General features: G+C 42.0%; 1 protein-coding gene across 10 annotated transcripts in view; it reads right to left on the minus strand.

The window, feature by feature from the left end:
- Nucleotides 1-7,228: 7,228 nt before the first annotated feature.
- TMTC4 (transmembrane O-mannosyltransferase targeting cadherins 4) overlaps nucleotides 7,229-25,248 on the minus strand; it is a 59,588-nt gene continuing 41,568 nt past the window's right edge. For 6 of the 10 annotated variants that reach the window (XM_070579224.1, XM_070579226.1, XM_070579227.1 and 3 more), the window contains 7 exons: nucleotides 21,977-22,056; nucleotides 21,699-21,806; nucleotides 21,449-21,590; nucleotides 15,167-15,281; nucleotides 14,056-14,168; nucleotides 9,738-9,807; nucleotides 7,229-8,561 (listed from right to left, as the gene is read on the minus strand). In XM_070579224.1, coding sequence (XP_070435325.1) covers nucleotides 8,413-8,561; nucleotides 9,738-9,807; nucleotides 14,056-14,168; nucleotides 15,167-15,281; nucleotides 21,449-21,590; nucleotides 21,699-21,806; nucleotides 21,977-22,056 — 777 coding nt within the window. In that variant the 3' untranslated portion in view covers nucleotides 7,229-8,412. Of the gene's footprint in view, nucleotides 8,562-9,737; nucleotides 9,808-14,055; nucleotides 14,169-15,166; nucleotides 15,282-20,018; nucleotides 20,241-21,448; nucleotides 21,591-21,698; nucleotides 21,807-21,976; nucleotides 22,057-25,248 lie in introns of all 10 variants that reach the window. The other 4 variants (XR_011528238.1, XR_011528239.1, XM_070579225.1 and 1 more) reach the window with 2 other exon arrangements.

Genomic DNA, 25,248 nt, shown 5'->3' on the forward strand with positions numbered 1-25,248 from the left:
CAATTATTTATTGAATATTACGATGTGCCAAGCACTGGTTTAGGACTTTATATACATTTTCTCCTTGAAACCTCTCAATAATTCTGTGAAAAAGGTAATCCCAGCCCCTATTTTACAGATGAGGAAGCTGAGGGGCTGAAGGACTGTTCCTTGCTGTATAAGTTTCCTAGAGCTGCCACAAATTCCCACAAACTGGGTGGCTTTAAACATCAGAGATGTTCTGGAAGCCAGAAGTCCGAAATCAAGGTGTGGGCAGGGCCACGCTCTCTCTGAAGTCTCTAGGGGAGGGCCCTTTCTTGTCTCTTCCAGCTCCTGGTGGCTCCTGGCATTTGTTGGCTTGTGGCAGCATCACTCTAATCTTTGCCTCCATCCTCCCGTGGGCTTCTTTTCTCTGTGTGTCTCTCTGTGTCCTCTCCTCTTTTTATAAGACATCCGTCATTGGATTCAGGGCCCATTCTAAATTCAGGATGATTTCCTCTCGAGATCCTTAACTAATTACATCTATAAAGACCCTATTTCCAAATATGATCATACTCTGATGTTCTGGGTGGGTATGGATTTTGGGGAGATGCTATTCGACCCACTACACTTGCTTAAGTTCATACAATTGGTAAATGCAAGAACGAAATTCAAACACAGGTGTAACAGATTTTCCCTTCACATTCAAGCTTTATGCACCCAAATGCCACCTATATCCAGACAACCACCAAGAGTCACACAGCATATAGATTTCAGTGAAGACTTACAGGCATGCTTCAGAAAAGAGTCTGCACTGCACATACATAGTCTGGCCAATGGTCTGAAAACTGCTACCTCCAAAGTTCTTTTCATGCAGCATCACTCTGGAGCCCCCAGTCTCCCAGCATCCCTCTCATCTGTTGAGCAAAGCAATTTAGCAACCGCCTCTCATTACCTGAATTTCTCTTATGGTGTCTCCTTCCTACCCACACACCTTATCGCAGCTTTATTACAAACACATCCGTGGCTCTCTTGAATAAAGATTTCTCTGTGATGTCACACATATTCCTTTATTAAGAAAAATTATTTCAAATGATGCAGAGAGTTACAAAGTAGAAAGCGAAAAATCTCTCTCCTTCCCACTTCTTATCTCTGAGAAACAGCCAATGTTAAAATAAACTGTAATTCCTATAAGTTTAAAGAAAAGAGATTGGATTATGAAAGAAGAACAAGTGAAGAGCCTTGATATTTGATGGCATTCTCTTGGCTTCCGTCTCCACCATTATCTTTTTTTGTCCCTTTCATCTCAACCAAACTGTCCCACATGGGCTTTGTTTCTTCTCCTTTGAACTAGAGACCAGCTTCCGATTTGTATTTTGTGACAAACATTATCTTAAAAGAGGCCATAGCCTAAATTAATATCTTCTTGGTAGAATTTTAGAGGTGGGAGAGATCATTCAAGACAAGGCTCTTTGGGGGTTTTAAAATGGGCCTGTAATAATCCATAATCATATTTGGCATATATTAATGAGTATTTCAAGTAACATGAAATGTCTCACTTTACCGAAAATCAGAGTTTCTCAACTCTTGGGATCCTTCTATTTGGGTCAATATGTGCATTGCAAATTCCTCTTATCTATGCACAATATGGCTAACCCTTCAATGGAGTTTATGCCTCAGTATAACTCTTCATTTTCCCTGATGCCTGGTGAAGCTTTTACCATAAATACAAGGCCCAAAGGAGAAGGCAGAGACAGCTGAACCAATATCTGCCCCTATGAAAGGGATAGAAAGTTCAACTTAATTCTGTTTCATTGCCTCCAGGAAAAAGACAGATTCACCAACTAATGGAGAATTTTTGTGTGTGTGGGTGAGGAAGATCGGCCCTGAGCCAACATCTGTTGTCAGTCCTCCTCTATTTTGTATGTGGGATGCTGCCACAGCATGGCTTGATGAGCGGTGTGTAGATCCGTGCCCTGGATCCAAACCTGTGAACCCCAGGCCGCTGAAATGGGATTGCCTAAAACTTACGCACTACAACACCGGGCCAGCCCCACTAATGGAGAATTTTGAATATAGAAGAAGGAAAGAAATACCCTGATAACCTGTGACACCTGGGCAGCTGCAAAAATGTAGAAGATGTGAATGAGTGACAGAGGGGCCTGCTGACTCCCCAAGGAGTCCCTGGAGAGGGACCTGGTAACAATGCTTAGTCCCAGATGTCTACACCAGCACGTCCAAACTGGGTACACAGTGAGGGTGAGGTAATCCAGACTTTAAGCTCCACAGGGGCGGGAATCCCAGCTGTTTTCATTTTCCATCGTATCCCCAGCAGCCAGCACACTGCTAGTATAGTCAGTGCTCAAGGAAACATCTTGAAAAAAGTAATGACATGAAAGTAGCATGAGGGATCCTTGTGATGGGACTGTTCTGTATCTTGACTGTGCTGACCACACAAATCTACACGTGATAAAATTGCAGACCTACATACGCAAATGAGTACATGTAAGACTGGTGACATCTGGATAAGATTGGTGGATGTATCAATGTCAATTTCTTGGTTGTGATATTGTACTATAGTTCTGCAAGATGTACCATTGGGGGAAATGAAGTACAGGCTTTATGGCATCACAGTATTATTTCTTATAATTGCATGTGAATCTGTAATGATCTCCAAATAAAAAGTAATAAAAATATGAGAGTAAAAACAATCTCAGATTGGTGACATCAATCCAAAATGTAGTAGGATGTGAGTCAAGATGGACTTTGGCTTTGAAAAGCTATACCCTGTTTAAAAGAGAGAGGCCACTGAGGGAAGAGGCCTACTAATCAAAAAGACAGACACTTGCATGGAAATTTTGGGGTGGCAGCTCACCAGAGGAGATGAAAAGAGAGCTGGAGAGCTGTGACATTATTGCAACAGTCACTACTGTCTACTTGGTCAGGTGGGGGACATGAATGATGGGTCTCAAAATACAAATCACAGAATTGCCACCAACACAACGTAGAGGGAGTGAAGCGTTGCTCCAGTGACCTGAACATCTGTTGGACATCATATTTGGCAGAGTCTCTGTCAAGATTCTGACTTGCCTTATTATTTTAATTCCCAAAGACTAGTCTAGAAGTCAAAGGTAAACTGCTATTGTCTTATATTTCCAAGATGGCTGCAACAAGATTTCCTATCCCATGCACTCATCTTACAATGAGATCTTGACATATCTCCCACGGAGAAGTGAGGTCTACGTTCCCTCCCCTTGAATCTCAACGGACCTGTGACTGTGGCAGGAGACACTATGTGACTGCTAAGCCTAGATCATAAAAGTCAATACAACTTCCCCTTGGCCCTTTTGGAAGGCATCTGCTTAGAACGCAGCCACCATGCTGTGAGGAAGCCCAAGCATCCATGTGGAGAGGTCAGGTGTTGGTATTTCAGGTTGCAGCTCCTCATGAGGTCACAGTCAATAGCCAGCATCAACTACCAGACATATGAATGAGAAACAGAGGATTCCATGCCCCAGCCTTTGTGCCACCCCACCTCACACTGCACAGAGTGGAGCTATTGGGGGATCAATTTCAGCACAACTTGTAGCTGCATGAGTGTATTAGGGCAATCATGTTTGACCAAATACCCGGGCACGTTGTGGCCCAGTCAGGTTGATGCATAAAATTAACCATCACAATGAGCAAAATAAATGGTTATTTTAAGCACTAAGTTTTGGAGCAACAGACAACTGGAACAACCTAATACTAATCAACAATTGGAAGTTGGTTGGTAAAGTGAAAAAAATGATTTTTGAAGAAAGTGGCCATACAGTTAGTTTGTGAAATGCAAAACCAAAATGGCTAGGCTTTAGGAAGGTGTATTTCCAGAAGTTAAACAGCTGAAGAGGATAGGGAGGGTCTCAAAAATGCAATTAGGGCGGTGATTCCAAGGAAGGAAATGATGGGGACATGGAATAAAACCAGGAAGTCCACCATTAAACAAAGACATTTAAAAGATGTATGCAAAAGATGAAAATATGATTTACCCCATTTTTGTAAGATTTTGATTTTGTAAGAATTGTGTCAGGAAACATGAGCAGAGGCCCGCTTTCTCCTCTCCGTTCCCTCCCTTTCTTTCTTTTTGTTGTTACAAACCCCCAGACTTCTTATCATTTCACCTCTACAGACTTAGTATTTATTTCTAAAAAATATTCACATATTCTCACATAATCATAACCTTTATTATAAGAAATTTGACAAAAATTTGCTTTTTACCAATGGCCTCAAAAATGTCATTTTGCAGCATTTTATTTCAACTTAGAAACCAAAAAAGGTAAATTTTGCTTAGGTTCATGTCAAATTGTTCATTTTTTGCAAAGATACTTATTTTTTTTAAAAAAGATTGGCACCTGAGCTAACAACTGTTGCCAATTTTCTGTTTTTTTTTCTTTCTGCTTTTTTCTCCTCAAATCCCCCCAGTACATAGTTGTATATTTTAGTTGTGGGTCCTTCTAGTTGTGGCATGTGGGACACTACCTCAATGTGGCTTGATGAGCAGCACCATGTCCCTGCCCAGGATCTGAACCAGCAAAACCCTGGGCCACCACAGCGGAGTGCATGAACTTGACCACTCAGCCACAGGGCCGGCCCCATTACCTGAATTTTTTATATGAAAGAACTGAAGCTCAAGAAGGTCAAAATTCTTGTAATTCAGCTACGCTGCAACTGGGGTTTGGCCAACTGTACAAATGTACAGACGTGTCTACATCTGTCCAAATCTGGACCTCGTAACCTACAGGGGCTTTATTTCCTATTTTGTACCTGATTTTGGGTCCTGTTCCTTCCTTTCTTCTCAAGGCCCGTATGCCTTCTCTGGTTTATAGTCAGCCTCTCCCTCTCAATGGCTTCTACCCTTCTCTGCTTAACTGTATGAAGAACCTTGACAGCTCTCATTCCCTCACCAATCTACCTCCTATCCATCACCAATTGGACCCCCCGAACATTTCTCAGTTCACTCCACTTTTCTCCAACTTCACTGCCATGTGGCTACGCTAAGCCGCCTTTTTATCTCCACCCTGGACACAAAGAATGGTCTCTCTGCTGATCTGCTCATGTCTTCTCTGCCTCCCTCCAATTCCTTTCCTACCAACAGCCAAAGTAATCTTTTCAAAATATAAATCTGATAATGCCACTCATCAATCCTTCCATGGTTTAAGATAAAGACCATGTGGTCCACAAACCCTGGCATATTCTGCCTCTAGTCACCTTTACCAGACCCACCAAGTGCTCTCCCTGACTTGGACTTTGCTCACCAAGTACTTTAGCTTTCTCACCACAGGGCCTTTGCATATGCTGTTTCTTCTCTGTGTGCAGTTCAGGTTTCCATAACCTTGCCACTGCTGACATTTTGGACCAGATAATTTTTTGTGAGGGGGGCTTCCTGTGCATTGTTGGATGTACATTAGCATCCTCTCACCCCCATGAATTGTGACAACGAAAAATGTTTCTAGGCATTGCCAACTGTCCCCTGGGGGACAAAATCTCCCTTGGTTGAGTACTGCTGACCTAGAGTGATCTTCTTCCTCTCTGCCTATCAAATCTCAGTTCAGAAATCATGTTCTCAGAGATCCCTCTTCTAACTCAGGTTAGATCCAGTCTTCCTCTCCTGTTATTAATTATATGACCATTTGACAATTACTGTCTCTCACTGCTGCATGACGGCAAGGGGCCACGTCCACTTTCACTCACCACCATATTCCCAGTGCCTAGGACAGTCTCTGGCACATGGCAGGCACTTAATATTTGTAGAGTGAATAGCAGAATGAATGTATTTAAGGCCAAATCTGTCTGCTGTAAAATCTACACTCTCTTCCAAAAATCCAACCTATCATTTATTGAGGGCCTCCTGGGCCTACCTCATTACCCTCAGGGAGATCTTATCCCCATTTTATAGATGAGAAACTGGGGCTTAAGCAATGCTAAATGACTTGCCTATGATGTCACAGTGTAAGAGCCACGACCCAAGTCTAGGTTTTCTCACCCTAAAGTCCAAGCTGATGGATGTGAACATGGCCATAGACATCCAGTGCTTTGCTGTGGGGCTTTGTCTTCAACTCTGCATGATATTTTAAGTCAGTCATTTGAAATAAAACGTAAAGACCACCGCGCTTAAGAAATGTGACAGAATCAGAACCCTGAAGAACCCTGTCAAGGCACGGTAGGCTATGTCTACAGGAGGAAATTTTGAAGAAATAAATGTAAGACTCCATCTAAACATGGAAGAAATGTAGTAGTAATACATGTTGACCAAATAGAAACAACCCCAAACTGCCTTCTGAGGTTTCGTGATGCTCCCCACCAGGGAGGTGAAGGACGGTGGCGAGGACTCTCAGATTTCTCAAACTGGGAACTCCCCACCATGTTTGTTTTGACACCCCCCTCCCTTACCCCTACTGTGATTAGCAATAAAAACATTAAAAGAAAAAGATACCAAATAAGAGGGGAACTGGGAGACAGCCTTCCACTTCAGGCTCGTTAGAAAGGAAACCCAAGAAATAAAGAGGGTGGCCACCTTAAGATGGAAAAACAAGGAAGGAAAGAGAGCCAGCATGGTGCACTTCCCAAATCTGCAGACATAAAAGACTTCCTGGAACATCAGTCAAATAAACGGGTGTCTTCCTGGAGAGGAGACAGCGGCGATGGAAATCCTGAGAGATGGAGAGGTGAGAGCTAAAGGGATTCGTTCTGTAGGCAGGAGCCCCAGACATACACGTCTTGATTCGACACTAAATTTTCAGTATTAGTAGAAAGAAAATGAATCCTGAAGGAGCTTTTACAAGAAATATTTCTTCTTTACTCTCAAAAGGCAAGTACTGTTTCAAAGAAAGGAATTTGTTTTAAAAATGAATCAACAAGCATATAGTACATCTATTATCTGCCAAGCTAAGCACTATAGGAACATAAATTAAGAATAAGACAGCTCCCACCCCTACGAGATCTATAAATTGTTACAGTTAATTCGGGACCATTTAAGAAATGTCTGAAACACAGCACTGTGTTTTCTGATGTATATCAAGCACCAGCACTTTCTTTTCGGATGTACCTCAACCATCATAAATTACAATTACTGATTTACAAGTCTATGCAGATCTGGCCCCCAAAAACTGACTGTAGAAAATAAAATTCATCTCAGTGCGGGAGCTATTCACCCGATTCTCTGAACCTGGACAACTCCACAGTGCGATTCTAGTAAACGGTCCCTAAAACCAAATAGAAGCCACATACTAGATGAATTGGTCACTTTGACTTCATTGTAAGGGAAAGGAGGACACAAAGTTCACTAACTTGAAAGTCATCTCATAACAAGGCAGCATGACATTTTTTATATCAGTTTGTGTAATAATTTTACTGCATAAGAAATTACAGAGATTGCATAAATCATTAGGTCAACAGCATACACAGAGGGATAAAGTAAAATAAATAAACATGATTATTCTGATTAAATAAATCAGGAAAAATAATCCAATTCTTAAAAATACCACAAACTCCCTAAGTGTGGCTCCTTTTGAGAGACAATTTACTTTTTGCATTTTCCGGATATAGTAATGACTAGTTCCATTAAGCCAAGTGGAAAATTGCTTTACAGTTAAAAACATAAAAAAGCAACTTACACAGATGTGTAGCCCTCTTAATACCGGATGTAACAGAAACAAAGACATCAGGCTGCCTGCTTTTGCTGGAATTTTCTATTCACAGGGACAGTTTACAGAGACTACCACATGATTTCCTATGTTACGAAACTGCACACATTAGAGAAGCCAAAAAACACTGCAGGAGTGAATTTCTTCCTATGAGGGGGAAAGTACATAAATATACTAGATGTTAAAATTTCCATTCTTCGTTCAATTACTTGCCCTGTTCAAAACATAAAAATACAAATAAATATATTTATTTACAAATGAAGTTCATAGAATATTGTTTAAAAAAAGATTAAAAAACCAAAGCTCTTAATTTACTTTCTTGTCATTAAATAAAAATTCTAATATACAGACACAGTCGATATTTATATAAATTGTAGGAGTCAGTTTGTCATTTCTTGTTCACAATCGAGGTTTAATAATACTAGTCTTTAGACAACACAGCTCACATCCCAAATGCAGGTTTAATTCTACTGAAGTTGCTCAAGATAATTTTTTTCTCTTTTTATTTTTAATTAAAAAAGACTTCATACTTGGAATTTTACAATTTACATTTGAGTTGTCTGAAAAAATACAATTTCAATGCAAAAACCACATCAAGCATTCAAGATTATATTGCTGGTGCTGTAATCTTTTTGCATGTCTTTGTTTTCCTAGAAAAAAAAACCCAATAAAATAAACAAGTAAGACTTTTAAATGGTTAAACATAACCACATAACATTAAAGATATGCCTCATGCAAACACGCACAAACTCAAAAAATGAAGGAAAAAGGATCAGACGTCTTTTTTTTGCATCTGCTCTAGCTTTCTTCTTAGGAGACCATAATTCTCCTTAGTTCCTGATGCAGTGGGGTCAAGCTGCAGAGAGATCTCATAGTGTTTTTTGGCCAAGTCTAGATGTCCCCAACGATGATAAAGCACAGCTGAAATAGCAAGAGATGAATTTCATTGGAAATGCTTCTGAATAACTTGCAGTATTCCCAACCACTTGTACAAAGAAATATTACAGAAGTGCTGCACACAGTTTTCAAAAATCGTTGTTTAAAATAATATTGTTTGTACCACAGACTTTATTTATTGTAATCACACCCCCTGGAGATTGTCCGTTTAACCACCGCCAGTTACTCCTGGGGTTCTGCATATCACCAGGCACGATTGGTTTCCTGACAGCAACGTTATTACATAAAGAAGTAAAAGAAGGGGTTTGGGAAGTTTCTCAATGCTGCCATGACATTTCCAGAAGCCAGGCTGGAGAGGGCTGGGCTCCAGCCCTGCCTAGGGACCTGATGATGGAGAAGTCCAGCTGTTTACTTTAAATAAAGATTTCCCTACACCTTTTGGCAAGATAATGGTTGCCAGCTGGAAACAGGGGTTCTAACATCAAGGTCTGATCATAAAATGTTAGTTAAAGTAAATCTAATTATTAGAATGGTAAGCCTCTGATTATTATGATTTGTAAGTAAAACGAACTTTCGACATGGGCAGAGGAATAACCATTGATGCTTCATGACTTTCACGATGAGAAGCTCCCGACTCCACAGGGAACAGACGCGGTGAAAAAATTTTCATTTGACTGAGCATTCTAAACATCTACCTACTGTGCTCAAAAAATCTTAATTATTGAGACTTAAAAATGGAAGACAGGAATTCTAGGGAATAAATCATTGTAAATACATTTTTAGCCAAGGCCTAAGAGAACATAAGAACATGGAGGAGACCAGACTGGAATGGAGTCCAATATGGAAAAAGGAAAAAGACAAAATTCAGACTTTCAACTTCCAAAGTACTTCCCAGTTTAGCATTCGAGAATTCTTCACACAAAGAAAATACGAGTTTCATCATTAAGAAGGCGATAAAGTGAGTGGGGGATTTTGGGGGTTATTTTGGTCATACTACTAAGATTTGGAATTATGACTATTTTAGCTACCTTCTAAATCTAATCATTTCTTTAAAAAAAAAACCCCACATTATAAAGGACAATACAGGCTAGATTTAAAAAAAAACCCCTGACTTTCCCAATGTTGATTTTACAGAAATATACCCATTTCATTAAGATTACATGGAATTTCGATATGGTTGAAAGTGAAAATTCCCCTTACCCAAATTGCCATGGTAACTTGCAGCATTTGGATGAGCTTTAATTGCTTTGAGGAATAAAGCTTCAGATTCCTAAAAGAAAAAATACACAAAAAATAAGGTATTGCACATGATGAAAAAGTAACACACAGTTTTATTGCCTATGGTTTCCAAACTTCTAATGTGCTCGTTTTGGTCCACGGTATCCTTCTCCCAGGAACACTTGGAACGCCCAGCAGGGCCACACCCTGTTGAGAAGAGACTTGGAAGGGCAGTCAGGGAAACATGTGACAGGGCAAAGGTGACAGGGCAGGAGTGAGGGGTGAGGGTCAGTGGAAAGCAATGGCAGCTGCTGAGAGAGGACGAATATGCTGATGAGCTCTGCCTCCTGCCTCCCTGAAGTGGCCGGAATTCCGCAACTTCAAGCAAATGGTTCAACTTCAAGCAAATGGTTCGGTTTAGGGTGCAGGGGAGGGAGAGGGAAGGCCAAAGGAGCAGGAAAGGGCTGGGCTGTTGAGGACACCCATGAAAGCGTCACTATCGGTTACACCAATAACTCATTTCCAGGATTCTCAAGGTGGGAGCTGGGGCCTATTTAATCTCCCCCAAGAACCCACAACCACCTCAGCAAACCATTTAGCTGGAAAAAATGACCAGAGACTGAGGGACAGACCTGTCACCTGAGCTGTTGCAGGACAGCACATGAGCCCGACCAAACACCCCTGATGTGTGTGAACTGACCGTTGTATAGGCCTCTGTTTCCTCCAAATGGTACTCACTGCCAATCAGGTCACGAAGAAGCACGGCCAAGTGTTCCCTCACCTGATCGTTAGTGGACCGCGGCTGACTGGATGGTCCCTTTCTACCATAATGCTCAGAAATAAAGACGCCTAACCTGCCAGGGGCAGCTCTTCACACCGCCTGCATTTGTGCTCCTAGAGGGCCACACCTGCTTTAATCTGCATCAGACCACCAAACTTAAGCAACCAAAGCTGGCGGCTGGGGGACAGGTTTGCTCCTTCCATCTGCGCCCTACGTGAGTGTTTCCAGGTGGGCTTCCCACGTCCAGGATCATGTGTTTTATAAGGTGAAGGGAGGCCGGCTTCCTTGTCTTGTAATGGGCTATGCACTCCTGAGAAACAGGCTGGGCATTTGGGTGAACATCTCTGAAACCACAACCTTCAGACAGAGCTGGCAGAGAAAACTCTAGTGTTTTAGAAATGTCATCCATGAGGGATGGAAAAAAGACATCAGGATAATATACATCAGGATGTCAGCAAACATCACTTTCAGAACTCGGTTCAAAGTCAGGGTCTGCTCCAAGTTTCAGTAGCTGAAACTCCCACAAGGAAGTCTAAGACTTTCCTGTCATGTTAGATACACTGCAAAAAAAAAAAAAAAAAAAAAATCAAATAGATTGTGTAGATTTGTAGTGGTTTCTAAGAAGTCATGTTGTTTCTGATGATTTTCAAACATTTCCAGTTAAAAATCTAAAATTTGAGAAATAAGAAGGCCAGGGAATTGAAATGTGCTTTAAGATGTGTTAACTAGAGGCTACTGATTAAGAGAAGAAAACCAAGTTAGGAGTTCTCGAGGGGATGCGAGATTCATTCTTGATTCATTTAACTAAATTCTCAAATGCCCACAAGTGTGGATATGATTGGGGACGATGTGCTGTCGGAGTCAGGTTTGGAGGATGTGGTGGCATTCAGGACAGCGTGCGCAGGCCTTACACTCAGTCAGGGGGCTGCTGCTCTTGGCAAGGCAGGGCCTGCACCCTGAATGGGTGATGAGGAGGCTGGGTGGGAAGGAATGGGAGGATAAGGGAGGGAATTGGGGCAGAAAAAATGAGGCAAATTTCCTGGGCCTGGAAGATATAAAAACGATGGCATGTTGACAAAAGGAGGAGGAAGAACAGGTTGGGGGGTGAGGTGAGTGTGGGTGGACAGGCTCCATCTTGAGTGACAGTGGGGCAGCCCTGAGAGGATGCTTCAGTGGCCCCTGGGACTGCACCGGAGTCCTGGGAGGGACGGCAAGGCTGGAGGCCTCTTTAGAACACAAATGTCTGTGGGTATTCAAAGCCCACGAAATGCTCATCTATTAAATCAGGCTTCTTAACAGCTCTGTTCTGGAAAGCAATGAACTGTTTATAGACTGATCTGTGGAGGTGTGGGGATGCTGAAAGAGCCAGGCAACGAGCTGATTTATGCCAAGGAACAAATAAATAAACTCACATTTAAAATCGGGGATATTTTTTTCATCAATAGAAAGGGAAACTAGTATATTATTTTTTGAAGTGTATTAGACAAAATGTATTTGACAAAGGTTTAGGGTAACACATGGGACAGAGAAAGTCCTTGCAGAGGGGACAGGGCACTCGAGGTCATTTCAGCCACACTGGCCGCAGGGTACCAGCATCGCCACAGCAACACCCTGAAATCCACGTCTATTCCCTTGGACAGCGTTTCACAAGGGACACCCTATAGACCGCTCCAACTAGGGAAGGTGACACAGGTGATCCGACGTGAAGCTGAAACCATGAATTGCACAGAAAGACAGGAGTTCCCACTTCAACCTGCCTTCCTTTCTTCTGGTTCAAAAAAAGTCTGGACAAAAATCTCTGTTTGGTGGTGGTTTGGGGGTCACTCCTTCTAACATCTGCCAACCTCCCTTTGAAGTTGAGACGGTGACCTCAGGCTTGGAGCCTTGTTTAACAGTATCTACCGGAGACATAATAAAACTATTCTATTCTCAGTTACCTAGTATTTATAGCAGTGATATCATGTTTCCACTTTAAATACATTTATTTGTGTTAAAAATCTATTTAAAGAAAGATATCAAGTAAATAATAAGACCAGCAGTATCTAGATACAGCTAGATGTGCCCAGTGCGCACAGTAAGCATCTTATTCCAGATTTCAGAGTCCGTTCCATTATCTTAGGCTCAGCACCCTGGCCTAGACAATTAGGATACAACATGTGGAGAGAAATGGGGAACCTCCATTCTGCTCTACCAGAGTCTTTTCTACTTTATCTGGAAAAAGAACAATGTGAACCGGAAGCCAAAGGAACCCTGGGTTCTGTCCCCTTAACAGGAATTCCAGTGTATAGGCTGTGGGATGATAGAAAAATCAATACAACGATTACAGAAGTCACATCCTGAAGATGACTCACTGTGGCTGGTCATTGGACACTCCAGACCCATCCCAGGCTGACACAGGTGACTGGAAAACTCATGAGAAGGGAAATCCACAAACCACACCTCCTCCCCTGCTACATAAGCAGAGTTGCAAAAAATACAACTAAACCCCTCAAAAAGTCATCTGTGGAGCAAAATCTAGAAATGCTAAAATATATACTGAAGCTTTTAAACTCCCTATTATTCAAAAATGAGAGAAATATCTTAATATTGTTACAGAAAACTATACTGATAATGATATCTAATGAGCAGAATAGAAGTAAGTAACATCGGAACATACAGTAATTAATGACTAACGTTTAGGCCTAGTGTGATCAAAATTAGATACAACCCCTGATTCTGAAAGAAAATCTCTCTCTCACGAAAGGACTATTGCACTGCTTCTAAAAGTGTGTTTTCTGTAACACCTCTGTTAGTCACCCAGGATGCTGGTTAAAAAAGGCATATTTCCAGACCTTACTCAACCGAGACAGTATCTCTTGCAGGTAGGAATCTGGGCATCTGTCTTTTAACATGCTCCCTCTGGCACAAAATGATGGTTTGAGATTGCCAGTATTGGGAGCGCTGAGTCCCCCTGGATACACGGGGAGTTATGCACCTTCCGATTCAGTCTACTCTGGGCTGATCCTGGGAGGGCAGTTAGAACCCAGATTTAATAGCGTGTGGTTTTTGTTGGTCAGACACTTTGAGGGCCTTGCAGATGACCCATAACTGACTCTAGATGAGGAAAAGCTTGGAACTAGCAAGAACCAGTCATGTATTCTCCAGGGGCCATTACTCTTTTAGTGTGAAGATGGCGCCCACAAATAAAACCAGAACTCCAGCCCAACCGCAGGAACAGAATCAAACCGCTCTGTGCCAGGGTTGGGGCCGGGCATCTGCTTGGATGAGCTGTCACTGCCCCTTCTCTGGGCTTCCCCTCCCCACGTTTGAGCAACAGTGGTGAATTCTGATGAGAAAGGACACGTAGTTGACCCCACAAATCCATCTTTTGGGCCAACTTCTCCAGGAGGCAAATTGACCAAGCCACAGTGGTGCACTGTTCTGGCCTAATTCCGAATTTAACTGGGCAGAAGTAACATTTATGGCTTCTGTCAGATGCTGGCATCAACTGTAAGAAATCCTGGCCTGCGGCGTACACACCTTGTATTTCTGTGACTTCCCCAGCACATTCGCCAACGAGAACATCAGAGAGTGGTCGTTAGGGATCAGCTCCAGTGCCTCTCGTCCAACTGCTTCAGCCTGGGCTAAATTACCTGGAGGAGAAAGCGGAAAACAACAACAGGTTAACACTGTACTAGTATTTGAGTCTCTCTTTCAAATTAACAGGCTTATGTGCACTATACACAACAATCACGAATAAACTACTTAAGAAAATCAATGTAGAACGTGTAACACATACACACATAGGACGGCATCAGTCACAAAGCCACCACAGCCCAGCATAATTCTGACATAATAAACGAACAGTTTTTGATTAAATTCAGTAAAAAGCATATAAAACCTAGTTTTATTTTTCCCCTGATACCAGTTATACCCAAATCAAAGAAAATGAGTATGCAGAATAAGAGTATCCTAGGAACACCTTAATAACTGAATATGTATCACACTGAAGTATACATTCTATACTTTCGTTAGAAACAAATGTCTATCTCTTCTCCACACTGCTTAAACGGCTTACTAGCTTTAAATTCTGCCAAATTAAAACTATCATTTCTTATGGGATGCTTGGATTTTTCAAACGAGGGGAGCAGAGTGATTACTAATTGACTAAGTCTGCTATGGGCTAAGAAACCAGATTGTCAAATCTGTTAGCACCGAATCTAAAATGAGTGTAGGTTTCAGGGCACCTCCTCCGAGCACAGTCCATGAACTTTAGAGCACGGACCTGGCACCGTCTGTGTCATAAGCCCTGAAGCCATTCTCGCTCACTTCTGGGTACCTCCAGCATCCTAGATAACAGGCTTCAGAAGAAATGAGCTACTGGCACAAATCTTCCTCCACTCCTCAACGCTAATGCTAAGCAAACTGTCATTTTCCTCGAATATTCATATTCCAATATGTCAAAGTAATCTCCATTTTCTAGAAGAATAGACAATTTTATAATGCAAAATATTGAACCCCAGAGTATTATTTTTTAAAACTCTAACATACACTAGGGAAAACAAAAGCACAATAATCTATGTTTCCTAACTATCCAATGGTATTGTGCTGTGGGGCAATTTCCTGATTGATTCAGTTCATCTTTCTGTACCTGTATTGTCAAGAAGTATGATCATGTTGTTCCAGGCCAAACTGTGCTCCGGTTTCAGCACAGTAGCATTTCTCCAGGCATTCAATGCATCCACATGACGATTCAGATCTGCATACTGAAAATAAAGCATGGACCCAAAAAATCAATATATTCCAATTTTTCTGCTTTCCCTTTCCAAGACATTACCAAACCAAATCCAAAACCTAACTTGTATTTATTGAGCTTCAATTTTTTCATATTAACTCATTTAACTCTCAAAATAATCTCAATGAAGTAGAAAACTATCCTCATTTTACAGATGAAGCAACTGAAAAATAGAGAAATTAAGTAACTCGCCTAAAGTTACACATCTAGAAATTGTACAGCAGGCATTAGAACTGAGTGGTCTAGCTCCCAAGGCTACAACTTCTTAACCTATAACTTAGTGATTCCAAGTGTCGAATCATATTTCAGACTACTGAAAAGAAATAAGGTAAAAATCTAATCATTAGCCTTTTTTGCCTTTGGTGAGGAAGATTGTCCCTGAGCTAACATCTGTGCCAATCTTCTATTTTGCACATGGGACACCACCACAGCATGGCTTCATGAGCCGTGTGTAGGATATGAACCTGTGAACCCTGGGCTGCCAAAGTGGGGTGTGCAAACTCAACCACCACGCCATGGGGCCAGCCCCTAATCACCAATCTTTTTCTAGAAAGACTTCATATAGTCTGTCTTTGAAAAAGTATTACTTTAAAGGGAAAACAAAACATTTAACGTGACTAAAAGTTAAGTGTGTTGGGGCCGGCCCAGTGGCACAGCGGTTAAGTTCACACATTCTGCTTTGGTGGCCCAGGGTTTGCTGGTTCCGATGCCGGGTGCAGACATGGCACCACTTGTCAAGCCATGTTGTGGCAGGCATCCTACATACAAAATAGAGGAAGATGGGCACGGATGTTAGCTCAGGGCCAGTCTGCTCAGCAAAAAGAGGAGGATTGGCAGCAGATGTTAGCTCAGGGCTAATCTTCAAAAAAAAAAAAAAAAGCTAAGTGTGTCAAATTCATCTCGTGAAGAATGGTCTAGTAGCCTCTTCCTGCCCACATCTAAGCTTCACATACAACTATGAGTAGATCAGACATTGTAAATTCCTTGGAAAAGCCTTATGTGGTAATGCAAAACCCCTTGGCATTCTGGAGCCTGTGCGCCTCCTTTAGGAAGAGAGAATTATCTGCTGCTTTCTTTTGAGAGAGCATGTTGTTTAACATCCATAACAGAATACCAAATGGCAGCTCTCCACTTCATGGTGAATAAAAGCACTCAGGGAGAAAGTGATGGAGTTTTCAGCAGGTGACCCTTTGGCTCTCTTTAACTCAGTTCAAAAGCACATCTTATGTGAATGAACTCAGTGCCTTATATTCTGCAAAAAGTACAAATGATAACAATTCATGAGTTTAAGCCTATTTCTTTATTTACTGTCAAGTCCGTCTTTTCAGTAGAAAACAGAAACATTCTGACTTGCCCTATGACCTACACAGCAAATAGGTGGCATATTATACAAGAAAAGGAAAGGTTTAATGCATTATGGAAACATTTGTGAATATCCACTTGCTAAAGATGTTGTCAGAGTTTCCCATGGGACTCAGAGACAAGTTAAGTATTTTACCCCTTAAATGAGGAAATACGAAAAGTTCAAAAAACTTAAAAATACTTTAGACTGCTATCATACTAACATTTAATTGTCTCTCTCTATTTGATGTTGCATTGATCTCTCCGTCAATTCTCCCTAGCAAGTGATATGCATTTGAGTCACATGGACAAAATCCCTGGTGATATTCTTTCTAACACACTCAGGAAAACCAACATAATTTCATTTAAACAACAGGAAAATTCTTCATGTATTTTATTATTTATTACTATTATTATTATTATTATTATTTATTGAAGATTAACAACAGACTGAATCAGGTAAAATTTACTTTTGTCTTGACCTTTACCCTTCTTATAGCATCTATACAAAGTGAACAATACTCTAAGGGAAGCAGAGAAAAATGGTGACGTTGCAAGAACCACCCATCCAGAAAGTGGGTGGATGACGCGCACGTTATTTACCTATTAGTCCTATGCCCCATCTTCTACATTCTGCAAACTATATTTCCCAGGGTCCTTTGCCACGAGGCTTTTGTTAAATCTCTTCCAATAGGAGTCACAGGTGACCTCAGAGCGCTGGAAGAGGGGAGTGGCCCTTTCCCCCCACTCTCCTCTCTCCTTCCTTATCTTCAGCAGTGTCTCTGAAGTGGCTCTGTCCCTTCCTCCACAGTCCCAGGGCTGGAAGCAGAGATTCTTCCTTCAGGATCTCAGCTCTTAACTTCTGCTGGCACCACTTCCTCCCGTTTGTTCCCCCAATGCTACAGGCTTTCCTTTTACTCTGAGTTAATATTACCTCACCATTTTTGTTCTTCCAGCCTTCCAACAACTGTCTAGCCAATTCCCTGTACTGAATCTTCTCTATTTGCAATACTTAGTTACCATGGTTGCTGTTTTCCTGAATGGATCCTGAGTGACACAAACAGTCCTTGCATGACGAACTGTCTCTAGCAATGTCTCCAGTCACTGTGACCGTCCCTCTCCAGCACCAGTAGCATGCCCCAAATAATCCAGCTCTCCCCAATTTCCTATTTCACCAGACAACTACATTGTATTTCCTTCTTATCTGGGTCCAGAAATCAAAACACATTTCTGTCTCTGTTACTAAAGGGGGACTAAGGAGGATTTTTAAAAAAGAAACTTTTAAGTTATTTGCCAATACAAAAATGTGTTAGTTGAGCTGTTAAAGATTAAGCTCTTAATGCTTTTAAGCTGTCAGGCAGGCAAAAGCTGGATAATTAAACAGCAACGGAGAGCAAAATCTTTAAATAAGCAGGAACAGTTGGCAGAAGGGAACATAGGAAGATCACCTCACGGTAGCATAATTAGCAAACAATATACACCGAGAGCAGTACAAGGTCTCAACACAGCTAATACTACAGAGGATCTTCTACGTGCAAGTGGGATGAATTCCAAGGACTGGAGCACATGGTAAAATCCCACATTTTACATTCTATCTTCCTTTCTTTGGATGGAACTCTGTATTACAGAGGGCTGATGGAGCACAAATTCTCTATTTTTCCAAACCGCAAGGAATTGCAGTGATAGGCAGCTACTACGGGAAGGAGAAGACTGCTAAGTGTTAGAGCTTTAAAGTATAACTAGAAGGCAGCAGGCAGACACACTCACTTCGCAAATGATAACCTAAAAAGCTACTTCCAAAAAAGAAAAAAAAAAGGGAATGAAAGAAGAATTCACGTGGATATACGTATATGCCATACGAGTAACTAATTAAAAAGACACAGTAACCAGAAACAGTAACCCCTGCAATAACCACCCAACGCAAGCATTCAGATAATACCTAAGTTGCTCCCATCCCCCATTCTCACTTCATTAACTTTGCAAGGATCCACCCTACTCTGCACGTAATCGAATTTTTTGGTCTCTACTTTTATCATTATGGTGAAGTTTTACTGTCTTCCTACCCTCCTGTCCAGAGAGAAAAATGAAGAGGATCAAAACGTGCCACCCCAAATATACCACTTCGGCATAAGGATTATTGCACTGCTGGCATTTGAGAGTCAACAGATACAAAAAGAAGGCTTCTTGGAGCTTCTCTTTTCTAGCTAAAGCAGAGACTGAGAAATGAGGACTCCATAAGTCCCCTTTCCTGGGGAAGTTTTACAGTCATGAAGAAAGACTGACACAGACAAACCTTACTTCATTCCTCTCCCCTGTACATTGACCTTCTGACTGTTTGCCACCCTTGGAAGCCTGCAACCTCTTCCTTTGTCTTGTTACTTCTCTTCAAATTTATTGTTCTTTGTGAAGATGCTATATAAGCCCAAGTTCTAACCATCCCTTTGAGTTACTCATCACTGAGTTTCTCCCATGTGTATGCACAATGCATGTATTAATAAACTCTGTTTTTCTCTTGTTAATCCGTCAGTGCTCAGTCTAATTTGCAGGGCCCCAGTCAGAGAACCCAGGAGGGTAGAGGAAAAAGGTTTTTTTCCTCCCTTACAGCAGCTTAGCACTAGAATAATTTTAGCTCTCCTTGAATCTTCAGGTTTCACAGAGAAAGCTGTTTCAACAGCAAAATATGTAGCAAGATCATAAAGCACAAAATTTTAAAACATTAAAAAACCTGAAAAAAACCCAGAAAGGCATGGAAGGTCAAGTGGCTCTGGAGAAAGTTAAGTGGGGCAACAGGAATATCTTGCTATCAACCTTCCTTGTTCACACACCTTGCTGTGGTGTGGATTCAGTCACATTACTGCCACCGTCCCCCTGTGCCCAGGGAGAAAGAATTCTTCTTTTCCACACTAGAGTAAGTGTATAGAGATGGTACCTTCCTTTGATACATCGTAACTGAAACATGTTCTCTATTTTTTGAATAATAAAAACACATAAGCGACTTCACTTTAAAATTTAGAAAACAAGCAGTACCTGCCCAATTAAAGTGACTGATGCAGAGTGAGAGAAGTAAAACTTCACCATCATTAGCCACATGCTCCTGCCATCTTCTTTCCTCCATGCATAAAATCCTACCTCCACAACTCACACAGTCATGGGTACCCAGTCCAGAAACAAAGCAGTTTAGACCAAACACGTTCTCGTCACGGTAAAAACTGAAGCCTGGACTTTCAATAAACTTAAAACAGTTCATGTTTTCTAGCTTGTTCTCCTTAAACAGTTTCTTCTGCTCTGACTTGGTCAGTCTGTCTGCTCAAGGTTCAGACAGATCTGCTTCCCAAATGCAGGGCCAACAACACGGTAGTGGAATCACCTGGGAATTTTGTTGGTTTTTGTAAATACCGATCCTCTATGGAGCTTCTGACTTCCTAAATCTGAGATGGGGGGATGACTTAGACGTACAACCAGTTTTGGGAACCACTGGGTTCGAAAGCACGAGGACTCCACCAGACCAAGAAGCTTCAGGACTTCAAAATGAGGATAAACAGGCATCTCTTTGAAACAACTTTGACGCAATCTCACCTGTGAGGCTGGGCTAGATAAAATCCAGAAAATTGTACATAAACTTCTCTTAAAAATCACATCACTACGCATGTATTCCAGTTTCACTAAAATGAGCAAAAAGTTTTTTCCTTAACAATTTTATTTAATAAAACTAAATATATGAGGAACATATGTATTTAGTTTCTTGAAACCAAATTAAAGGGTTAAGGGAAGGGAGAATATACAATCATTCTTGTTTAATTCTGCACTCTGGGGGGTAAGTTTTCTTTCTTTTTCCAGCTTTATTGACATAAAATTGGCATATAACATATCTAAGTTTAGGCTGTACGATGTGATGATTTGATACACTTATATATTGTGAAATGATTAACACAATCAGGTTAGTCACCACCTCATCACCTCACATCATTACCATGTTTTTTGTGTGTGGTTCTTTTCTTTATTAACGAAATCCAGAACTTTACTGATCAAGCTGTGGAAACTCACGGAGGCTTTTCAGAAATGATGACAGAATCTATTTCACCATCCCTTATCAAATATGTGTTTTCAGATTTTAAGATTATTGGACTTATTCTATTAGTTACTGCTGTAATATTTATTTGAGTAAAAAAATAAACTATAAAAAAGAAAATCAAGATCAATCAGACCTTTATAAATATTATGTCAATAACTAAAAAAAGAAAGTCACTATAGGACACATTATTTTCTATCTCCATCGCATCGTCTCAAAGCCCTTTGCAATAAATCCTGTCCTCCTGAGCCGTCTTTTATGGGGAGAACAGTTCTCAGAAGGAAGGCCCCGGGGGTGCAGGGAGCTGTCCCTGGAGGAAGGAGAAGACGGAAGCTCAGAAATCACATTATGAATTAATTTGTTTTTTTAATCTCGGTTTTTATTCGTGTTTTAAAAACAGAGAAACCGATGTTTATCAGGAAGTTACCTCTTGGAGTACTGTTTTACAGGGCACAAGGGACATTAAAAATTGTAATTTATTCCTTGGTTTAACCTGCTGCCTCTGTGATCTCTTAAATTTGGCCAATCCAAGTTGAACTGCTCTCTAATTAGAGCTTAAAAAGTTACACAGAAGGAAATCAAATGGCTACCTTCAACTGAGAAGAACTAATGTGAAAGAACTTTGTAAGATATAGAGAGGCAAAAACAGGTGTTACCACTGTCGTTTTACTATAAATAAAGGAAAAACCAAGCTTGTCCTCCGCAGCCACAGGGCATCTTCCACTTACCAGACGCCCGAGGTTGTAGTAACAATCCGGGTATTTCCTTCTGTGTTTGATTGCTGTCCGGTAACTCTGCTCAGCAGCTTCGAACCGTTTCAGGCTGTTCTGCACTATGCCTAAATTCATCCAGGCGGCAGCAAAGTCCGGCCTGGAGGAGCATTTTTTAAAAAGATAAGTGAGGAAAAGAAAGGCTCAGACCGCAGAAGGCAGGAGCGCATTTCTGTGCCATGAGCATAATTATACAAACAAAGCTTACTGTATTTGTACAGCCAAAGACAGCAGCTCCTCTGCTTCCTGTAGCTCGTTCCTTTCTTTTAAGATATTTCCAAGATTATTCATGGCATGAACGTACTTGGGATTTAATCTGGAAGTGGAGAAAGAAACCAAGCCGTCTGTTAATGCTCAGCAGTCTTCATCAAACTCTCAGCAATTGGTAAAGATATCTCGAAGTTGGGGTCTTTATGGGGACAGGTTTTTAATCCTAGAAAGTTAAAACAAGACACGTATATCAACGGGACAAGATGCTTGCAGTACCTCACAGCTTCCCGGTAATATCTGACGGCGGCTGTCTGATTGCCTTTATCAGCCAGGTTTTTGCCAACATTGTAGTGAACCTGAAAATATAGATAATAACCTGACCATCAGCTGATAGACTTTTTTGTTCCAGGGTATCTATCATATCTTCTAACTGAAAACAAAAGGTAAATATATTTAGGAAAAAACCCACCCACCAAAACTTTAGCTAAAACCCTAGAGAGGGCTGGCCAGGGTTCCTTTAATCCCCCACCTGTAAGAGAAGATGGCACGAAAGGGTGGTAATGAGCAGATGGTCTCGCTGAAGTACGACAAAAGGATGCTTAACTAAAGAGCTCACCAGAGAAAAGCGGGAAACTACGAAGCTGGGTTAGTTTTACTGCTAAACCCTCAACTCCCCCGCCCTCCGCCGCCCACCACACACACCTGTCCCTCACTGGGGCTGAGATGTGAAGTCATGTGGACGTGAGAGGAAGAAAGACGAGTCTGTACTGTGAACCACAGCCCTTTCTTCTGTAGCATTACAAACATTCTGCTTTATACTAATAAAATTCCTCCTCCCTTATTCCTGCAGGTGAGGACTGATGCCCCCTGCACCCCAGGCACTGCTGGCAGTTAGAGACACAGTGGTGGGCAAACCGGTCAGACCCCTGCCTCCTGGCCCCCCGCTGCAGCTGTGAGTCAAATGACAGCATCATAAGTGTGTCACTCGGAGGCACCCGGGGGCCTAGGAGGAAGGTGAGTCCTGAGGGCGGCTCCTGGTTTGAGTGGGGAGGCTGTCCTGTGAACGGCCTTTCAGCGGAGGGAAAAGCGGGGCGGGCAGCAGGTCAAGGGGATGCGTTGGAGGAAGCACCCCAGGTGGAGCAGGCAAGTGGGGAGGGTCCCTGGCCTGGGAGGAAGCCTGGGACATTTGGTTGAGCAACTACGAGAAGCACAGTGTCACTGGGGTGCAGAGGGCAAGGGAGACCAGGCTGGAGAGCGTGGGGAGCCGACTGCACAGGGAACCCCGAGAGGTGGCAGGTCTGGTTTAGTCTTCGTCCCAAGAGCAATAGAAGGCCTGACGGCTTTCAAGGTGACATGATGGGTGGCTAGGCTTGTCTCGGGGGAGAGGAATCAGGCTGACTTGAAGTCCTTGCAAAACCCAAGTGGAGAGACCAAGGTGGCCACCTGAGCTCAGGAGCAGGCTGGGGACACCAACGTGGCAGGCCGGCAGGGACAGGAGGTAAAGCCATGGGTGGTGTGATCACCCAGAGAGAGCCAGTCCGCGGAGGAAAAGCTCCCCTAAAACCTTCTCATTTCTCTCCTCTCATCAAACTACAAGCTAGAGAAACCAACAGGCATACAGCAATAGAAAGAGAAGGAGATGCTGAAATGTTCTAGAACTAGAGAGAGGTGGTAGTCCCACCACACCGAATGTACTAATGCCATTGAATTGTCCACTTATAAATGGCTAATTTTTAAACTGGTTAATAATAATCATTTTATTCTGAAAAACATGGGAAATTTTTTTAGTTTATTTTTTAATTGCGGTAAAATAAACATAACTTAAAAGTCACCATCTTAATCATTTTTAAGAGTAAAGTTCAGTAGGGTTAAGTATATTCACACTGTTGTGGAACCAATCTCCAGAACTCTTCATCTTGGATATTTGAAACTCTGTACCCATTAAACACTAACTCTCCATTCTCCCCTGCACCCAGCCCCATTCTACTTTCTGTTGCTATGAATGTGACTACCCTAGACACCTCATACAAGTGTAAACATACAGCATTTGTCTTTTTGTGACTGGCTTATTTCACTTAGCATAACCTTCTCAAGGTTCATCCATGTTGTAGCATGTGTCAGAATTTCCTGCCTTTTCAAGGCTGAATGATATTCCATTGTATGTGTGTACCACATTCTGTTCACCCATTCATCTGTCTATGGATACTTGGGTTGCTTCCATCTCTCGGCTACTGTGAATACTGCTACTATGACCACCTCTGTTCAAATATCTCTTTGAGATCCTGCTTTCAATTCTTTTGGGTATACATATACATATACCCAGAAGTGGAATTGCTAGATCATCTGGTAATTCTATTTTTAATTTTTTGAGGAACAAAAATGGTTAATTTTATGTTAGGAGAATTTTGCCTCAATTAAAAAGAGAGAGAGAATAAGGAGAGAATTTTTAATGACTGAAGAGGGTGGTAAAGCAGACTGGAAGAGACAGACTCATTGCTGCAAACCTCCCAGAAATTTTCAGGTCATCTTAACTCAAGGGCACCAGGGAAGCCAACTTAATGGCATTTTCTCAAGTGGGCTCAGAAAACATTATAAGGGAAGGAGCTGGGACCCAACCTGCCACTGGGCCAGCAGACCTGCACAGACTCATGAGGATTATTATCTGAAGTATGAATTGATGATCCAAAGCTCCTGTTGGACGCTTACAACGTAAAGGTCAATAGCTATCTCAGAGGAGATGATGCCACAGAAATTCGTTCAATTAGGTGTGTTGAGGGTGACTAGTAATAACAACAGTGACATCAGGAGCCGGCACAGGCTGGGGGCTGCCCTGAGCCAGGTGCAGGGTCAGCGCTGTACACACAGTCTCTTCTCACAGCAGCCGTGCCAGGTGGCTGCTGTCACCCTCCCTTTCGAGCTGAGGGGCTGCCTCAGCATCGTTAAGCGCCTTACCCAAGGTTGTGGTACTGGATTTGAACCCCAGCTCCAAAGCCTCTGTTTTTTTCTCACGGTATCACATCCATTTATTAGGGTGTTGGGTGAAGATGGGGCTGACTGCTCGAGGTGATTTCTAGGCCCATTCATTCGTACCATCTACTATTTTTCTCAAAGTAAAATAGCTTTTCTTGTTGTGTGTTAGGGCTGAATTGTGTCTCCCCAAATTCCTATGTTGAAGCCCTAACCCCCAGCACCTCAGAATGTGACTGCATTTGGAGACAGGACCTTTAAAGACGTGATTAAGGTAAAAGGAGGCTGTCAGGGTCCCTAATCCAATGTGACTGGTGTCCTTATAAGAAAAGGAAATTTGGACACACACAGACCCAGGGATGCATGCAGACAGAGGCGAGACCACATGAGGACACAGCGAGAAGCTGCCTTCTGCAAGCCAAGGAGAGGCCTCAGGAGAAACCAACCCTGATGACGCCTTGATCTTGGACCTCTGGAGGACCCCTGGCCTCCAGAACTGCGAGAAAATAAACTTCTGTTGTTTAAACCACCCCGTCTGTGGTACTTTGTTATGGCAACCCCAGCAAATGAATATATCGTGA

This window comes from Equus przewalskii, chromosome 16 (assembly GCF_037783145.1).
Source record: "Equus przewalskii isolate Varuska chromosome 16, EquPr2, whole genome shotgun sequence".
Taxonomy (NCBI): domain Eukaryota; kingdom Metazoa; phylum Chordata; class Mammalia; order Perissodactyla; family Equidae; genus Equus; species Equus przewalskii.